The sequence below is a fragment of the Sapajus apella genome, unplaced genomic scaffold (assembly GCF_009761245.1).
Source record: "Sapajus apella isolate SASKATOON/1434 unplaced genomic scaffold, GSC_monkey_1.0 scaffold74, whole genome shotgun sequence".
NCBI lineage: Eukaryota > Metazoa > Chordata > Mammalia > Primates > Cebidae > Sapajus > Sapajus apella.
The window spans coordinates 1,114,623-1,121,845 of NW_022437014.1; the positions used below are offsets into that span (position 1 = coordinate 1,114,623).

At 51.3% G+C, this 7,223-nt stretch overlaps 1 protein-coding gene across 14 annotated transcripts in view; it reads right to left on the reverse strand.

Moving 5' to 3' along the window:
• The window catches only part of MEGF11 (multiple EGF like domains 11), a 388,577-nt gene that overhangs the window by 241,782 nt on the left and 139,572 nt on the right, over window positions 1-7,223 (reverse strand). For all 14 annotated transcript variants that reach the window (XR_004260666.1, XM_032251021.1, XM_032251020.1 and 11 more), the window contains exons 3-4: window positions 5,599-5,700; window positions 1,198-1,298 (exon numbers count right to left, since the gene is read on the reverse strand). Coding sequence is in view for 13 of the 14 variants with exons in the window: in XM_032251021.1 (XP_032106912.1) it covers window positions 1,198-1,298; window positions 5,599-5,700 (203 nt within the window). In the remaining variant the exon portion in view is untranslated. The remainder of the gene's footprint in view (window positions 1-1,197; window positions 1,299-5,598; window positions 5,701-7,223) is intronic.

The following is a 7,223-nucleotide window of genomic DNA, read 5'->3' on the forward strand; positions in this document are numbered from 1 at the left end:
CTCCTGAGAAACGGCCTTTTAGGTGAACCGCTTTGTATTTTTCCTACAAAACCATCACTGCGGAACCCATTGGAGGGTACATTTTTCATTCATTCTTGTAATGCGATTAGAATCGAGTTTCTCCAGCCCTGGGGGCGATGTAGCAACAGTAGAGAAAATTGTCACCATAGTCCCAACATCAACACACCCACTCTGCCCAGATTTTCCCTCTGGTGTGAACGCGCTCTACCCACTCGAATTCCAAAGAGAATACTAACAAGGAAAATCACTCTCCAAATGAAGAGACAGGAGCTCTGGGGGTGGAATCTCTTCGCAGTCATTAAATCAGGGCCTCCCGGCTCCTCTGACACTCTCCTGCTGCAGAGGAAACCTTCGAAGGCCTGCTGCAAAGTCCACCGGCCCCCTTTCACTGGGTCAGAGGTGAGTGGAGAAAGAGTCCCTTAGAACCCAACAGGGACCCTACAATCATTCTCGCAGAAAGGTTAAGGGACTTGCCCGAAGCCCCATAGCTGGGAAGCCCAGATCTACAGGCTCCTGCTCTGGGGTGCCCCCTCCCAGAGGGCCTGCAGCTGCCAGCAACTTAGCTCTTGTCTTTCTTGGGGGACACTAAGGCCTGCGTTTCTGAGCTGCACCCACCTCTTCTCCAGTGCCCTCCAAATCCTTTTCAGAAATCTTCCCAGCTCCTGGAACCGCTCCCTCAAGGTCCATCTCACGTTTGCCATCCTTTTCTTACTGTGGCCTGACATCCAACAACCCAGCCTTCCTTCCTCCCTTTCCGTTTCCACCCAGCCAGCTGTCCCTCTGCGTCCCCATCCATCTCTCCTTCCACCCAGCGAAGCCGTCTTGAGCACCTGCACACCTTAACCCTGTGCCAGCCTCCCAGCGCTTCTCCCTCGCTCCTCAGAGTGCCCACTCCAGAAGGAGCCGCTTCTCCCCTATCCCCCGTCAACGCCTTGAACTGACCGGCTTCCATCCACCCTGTAAGGAGGTTGATCTGACGACCCAACCCTTGCCACTGTATTTGCACCGAACTCATTATTCCTTCTTAGCACTGGCAGCAGGCAGGGACTTCTGGAGCCCTTTGGCTGAGGCCTGCTGCCTAGGGAGCCGTGGACATCAGCCCCACCTCCCCTCCCCTCCTTTCCCCTCCCCTCCCTTCCCGGCACCGAGGCCAGAACAGCAGCAGCCCCTACGTACGGATGCAGAAGTCTCCGTTCTCATAGTAGCCAGGGCAGCACTGGGACCTCCGCCGGTACATGGTCCGGAGGCCTCTCCGATACGCCGTCTTATAACTGATCCTAAGGCACAAGGGAGAAAGCCACTTGAAAGTATTGAAAATCAATCGCTCCCCTTTAGAATGATATTTGTCTTAAGCTATATCGAGGATGCCATTCAATAATTACTTTAAAATGCACGGCGGCTTCAAATATGAAGGAACACAATAAAAAAATCAATCGATAGTGGGATCTGGGCGGCCGTGATGCAGAATGGATTACCAACACGGCGCTTACTAAACCTGCTGACTTCTCCCCAGTCGCTTCTAAATAGAACGGCTGCAGAAGATACTTTCTGGAGTGACATTGTGGAGGGCAACCGTGAACTTCTCCTTAGTTCCTGAAAACACCCAGATTCTGGGCTTCAGGAGCCCATGGGGTGACCTGGACAAGAGTCAGGCCCTGAGGGTTCCTGTGCCCACCCCTCCCACCCCTCTAACAACCCAGGCTGCTCACAGCACCCTGAGTATTGGTTCCCCCCACTTGGAGAACTGAGGCAGAGTCAGCAAAAGGACCCTCTGAGTCCAACTCAGTCCTGGAGAGTAGCTTAACCTCCCCCTCACCAAAAATAACACCTCTGGGAATGGAGCCTCACATGCCATCCCTGGGAATGCCCTGAACTGACCCCTCGCCCTGCAGAGGAAGGAGCTGAGGCCCGTGGAGCCAGCACTGGGAGTCAGACCTTGGCTTCCAGACCTTATGCTGACACAAGAGTTAGGACTGGGTCCCATGCCAGAGAGACTATGAGCAACACCTCACCCCGTGCCCTGCGGCAGGCACCATGACTCTCTCTCTTTATTATATTTATTTCTCCTTTAGAGCTTTTATTCTTATTTTCTTTTCTGTTCCTTTCCACTCTCCGCCCTTTGTTTTATGGATAAGAAAACTAAAATTAGTGAAGTTAATGACCCGCACAGCCACAGAGCCAGGCTTCACGCCTAGCTCACTCCAGTTTCAACACCTGCCCTCTACCGGCTTTCACAGCGTAGTTTCTGACCTTACAGATGGCCACAGTGAAGGAGTAAGCAACAAGAAATACCGACTCCTTAGAAGGAAATCAAAATGGGTATTCATAGGCAAAGCCCCTTCTTCACATGGAGATTCAAAGTGGGAGAGATTTGAAGCAGCCGAGAGAGACCAGAGAGAGGAAGTGACCTGCCCAAGGTCATGGAGTGTAACTTGGACCCAATCCCAAGTCCCTGGGCCTTGAAGCCAGGCCTCCTTCCACTTATCCATCAGCACCCAAGGGGAGGCTGCCCTGTTGTCTTGTCCTCAGCAGCTCAGCAGCAGGGTCTGGTCATCAGAGATGCCTATAGCCTGCATTCCATGGAGGGCCAGCCCAGCTTGGGGAGAGAGTCCTACAGTATAGGCTGGGACAACCCTCCCATGCCTTAAAGCCCTCACTTCGTGACAAGTGACAGTGCAGAACTCTGGGGAAATCTGTGATATTTGGGAATGTCGTAAGCTAAGGTCATTCAACTTTGTCAAAAACCCGTAATGGAAGGAAAGCTACTTCCCCAGCACTGAAGGCGGCTCCCGGCAGTTTCGGGGGCTACATAAGCCTCTCAGGTAAAGAATGACTCAGAGTGGTTCTCCCCACCAAACGGGATTACCCCGAAGCCCCACAGTGGGGGGTGGCCGAGGCATCATCGGAGGCCCTCAGGGGAGGGTTGCCACCCATTGTTTCTGGCTCACCCATCCCTGCTTGTTCCTCTGCAGGTTGGGAAGCAAGGCGAGGTGCCAGGCCGCTCTCAGGGGAAGGATGCTGAGTTAGAACATGCCACTCCACACCAAAGCAGACGGATGGTGCAGCTGTTAGCATACACACTCTAGGTCATCAGGAAAGCTGCAAGGCAACTCAATAATTTAGCAAAATCATTCATGTTCTAGAATCACAGCCTGTTTCATAAGCAGCCACCACCCCAGTGGTGATGGATGGCAGCCCTGGCCTCCAAGTACCCTAAAGACCACACCTCAGAGCAAACTCGGCACTCATATGCGGCTTGCCAGGACTCTGGGAGGAGCCGCACTACTGTCTCTGCCTCTGCCTTTGACCAGGGCCACAAGCAGCCAACTCTGGCAAAATCAGGGGTGGAGGGAGGGAGAGAGCATTTAGTCCCACCTCCTCATTCCACGGTCAGATGCTAGAGGAAGGGGATGCAGTGTGGCTGAGTCGCTCCTACTGGACCACCTTTCTGCAAATAGCAACTATAAAATCTAGGGGAAATATACAAAATAACTACCTGAAGGCACTTGAGGGAGGACAGAAGCAGGCAGATACTGGAGGCAAGTGGACATCTGAGAGAAGGGAATGGCGCTGGGTAAGTTAGTGCAGCCAGACTCTGGGCAATTAAGATTCAGATAGCAAACACACAACCTTGCTTCTTTGAAGAACCACAGGACAAGTCCAGAGTGGGCCCAGCGGGTGGCAAGTGAAAAGGGAAATTTTAGAAAGGCAAGAGCCATGAAGAGGGAACCCTACAATCTTTGTAAAATCCCTGCCCAAGTGTCTGGCCACTGATTTATGCTTACGGAGGGCAGATTCCAAGCAGCCTAGCCAAGGCTCAAAATATTAAATTTTCAGAGTTTGGAATTTGTGTTTGGCCAGGTAACCAGTCTGCTAAGACAAACAAAACGACAACAACAAATCAATATTCTCCGGAGGAACATAACAGAATCTGGTCCCTACAACATGTCATTCATAAGGCTCAGAATACAATCCAAAATTACTAGGCATATAAGGAAACACACTACCCGTGTAGGAGAAAAAGCAACCAATGGCTGGGTGTGGTGGCTCACGCCTGTAATCCTAGCACTTTGGGAGGCCAAGGCAGACGGATCACAAGGTCAAGAGATCAAGACCATCCTGACCAACATGGTGAAATCTCATCTCCATTAAAAATACACAAAAAAGTAGCTGGGTGTGGTGGCACACGTCTGTAGTCCCAGCTACTTGGGAGGCTGAGGCAGGAGAATTGCTTGAACCCGGGAGTCAGAGGTTGCAGTGAGCCGAGATCGAGCCACTGCACTCCAGCCGGGGAACAGAGCAAGACTCCAATCTCAAAAAAAAAAAAAAAAGATAAAGAAAAAGCAATCAATGAAGACTAACCCTGAGATAACCCAGATGTTGTAATTAGCAGACAAGGATTTTAAAACAGCAAGTATAGCTCTGCCCAAGGTCCCACAGCCAGCAAAACCTCAAAGAAAACCAGGACTGTGGCATCTCAGCACCGAACAAATTTTCTCACCCGTGTGGCTGCCCAGCATGATCCCTGAATCATCCCCAAAGAGGAACTGGGCTCAAAGGAGAAAGCAAAGGAAAAGATATGGAATCAACAGATATTCAGCAACTAGAAAAAGGAGCCACCATGCAGCCGCTCCCTTTTTCCATTATTCACCTTTCAACAGCTGGCCTCTCACCCTTCGGATACTGTCACTTCACATGTGGCTAATATCTCACCCTTTCCTCCATTTTCCCCTGCGTTTTTCAAAGTAAATTTCACATTCCTGACCTCCCTGGACACTGCAGGGTAGGTAGAATAAGGATTAGTAGGGAATCCCAAAATTAAGTGTCTTTCCCAGGGTCACCCCTTAAAGCATGTTTTTTCTGCCTTCCTCTTGCCTTTTCCTTAGTGACGTGATAACATGGCACGATCTGCAGGAGGACTGCAGACAAGGGTGTTGGACTGCCATGTGCAGTTGTCCATGTTGAGCACTGCTAAGGGAAGCCTGGCCAAGGTGCTGAGGGGTTGCTGGATTCTAGCCTGCATTCTGTTCTTCAGGCCAGATGCCTTGATATGGGGCTACCTTTGCTCAGGGGGCTGTCTTAGGTTTCGTTTGCCCCTAAAGGCAGACCCTGAGAAAACCCTGAGAGGCTTCAAGAATAAGTAGTTTATCTCAGAGGCACTGGTAGGTGGGTGGAAAAGTGAGACAGAAGTAAAGGCAGCCAATATATGGTATATTACTGAGCAGGTTACTTCTGTGAGCAACTGGGGTTCCATCCCCGGAGACTTCTAGTATACATGTAGAAAATGACTAAGAGATGTTCCTACCACCCCAAGAATGAGGAAGTTGGGGTAACACCAACTCCCCATCTCCCCATCCCTGTAGAGGGATGCCCTCAAGAGCATTAACTTCAGCACTTCTGTCCTGTCCTACCCACAAGCTCTTTCGGCCAGAAAGAAGCCATCAGGAGAGCATCTTGGGTGTTCAGTGGAGGCGCATGACCACATCTGCTCCAGAGGCCTTTTTCTAACTTGCACAGAGGCAAGCCCTGAGAGCCCAGTGCCTTTTCCCTGCCCCGTCATCTGAGAGAGGTACTCACCGGTGCCTGGTGCACTTGAACCAGTTCAGGATGTCTGTGCATCGTGTGTAATAGATCTGATCGAAGGGGTGCGCATACGATTCCTGGACGGTCACAGCGTAGCTGAGAACCAGACGGGAGACAGGAGCTGTGATTAGCACTTGGGAAGCTGAGCTGATATTCCGAAGGGCATCTGAGCCCACAGCCCTGAGGCCAAGCTCCACAGCCAAGTGTCCGGGGACTCTGACCTCCCCGCTCCCAGCCATCCCCCTCCTGTCCTGAATGCCCTCACATTCTAGCCTCCCCGACCCCAGCTTGGCCCCAGGAAACATCCCTTGCTGACCTTTGGCCCAGATCATTTTCTAAAATTTTAGTTCATTTGTTCATTTAACAGAGAGTGAATAAAGAGGGGAGGGTAGTTCTATTCTGTGTGCCTCTGGAAGGCAGAGCCATCAAGTGTAAAAATACTTTATAAGTTTCTTCGTATCTTTATGGTTTTCAAAGAACCTGCTTGGAAACTGGTCTTTGCAGCAACTCCATGACGTAAGTGGCCCCATTGTACAGAGGAAGAAACTGAGGCTCAGAGAGAAGTGGCTTACCAGCTCACACTGCCGCATCAATAACTGCTAACATTTATTGAGTACCCCATGTCAAGTGTTTTAATCCATTTTAATCCGTGAAATCTTAGGCAGGTGGCATTGTTCTCACTTTACACATCAGGAAACTGAGCATCAGAGGGCATAAGTGGCTTCCACAAGCTCCCCTGTTACGTTCTAACCTGTTCTGCCTCTAGTACAGCTGGGGGTACATTGAGGCTATGTCCCTGATAGAAGTGGTTTCTTGTCATCCTGCCTGTTAGCTGTAAACCTGGACCAGCAGGTGGAAGCCACAGGGAAGCAGATCTCAGCTTAACCAAAATAAGCCTCTCTACCTGCTGGCCCCTGGCAGGGGCTGCATGAAATGACATTCAAGCCAGGATGCTGAAGTGAGGACTCACGAGATCTAAGGAATTAATTTCTACGTAGGTTGGTATTATTCAGTGTTTTCCCCAGAAGGCTCGCTGACCTGGGCCAGATGGCTGGGTCCAGGCTGTAAAAGCACGTCTGCCTTGCCTGAGGAAACTGTCTTGGTTAACTTGCAAGGGGTCTGGGCAGGCCAGCTTCCCAAGTGGGTCCGCAGCAGGCTCTCTGGTGCCTGAAAGGGCAAAGGTCTGGGATCCAGGAGGAGGCCATAATGCTCAGAGGCCTGGGCAGTGGGAAATTCTGTCTCTCTGAAGCACTGGGGATGTAAGGAGGGTTGTCGGTGTGCCCCTACCAGCTGGCACTCATCTAGGAAAAAACAGCCCAAACCCTGTTTTATCTCCAGGCTTGGGGAAACTGAGGCAGCTTGACACTCAGCCCGGCCACCCAAAGTCCTCTTCCAACTCTGGGATGGTATGACTCTTTGCTCCAATACATCTCCTGAATACCTCACTTAGCGCGAGAGGATGAACGGGGAGCGAGCATGGGGCCTGGAGTCCGAACACGGGGCAGTGGGAAGGGCGAGTTTGAAACCCGTCGCCTGTCAGCACCATGCCCTGTTATTTGACGCATAGGAAGCCTCTGCTTCCTCACCTGCAAATCTAACCAGGTTGTGTGGTTACTGTG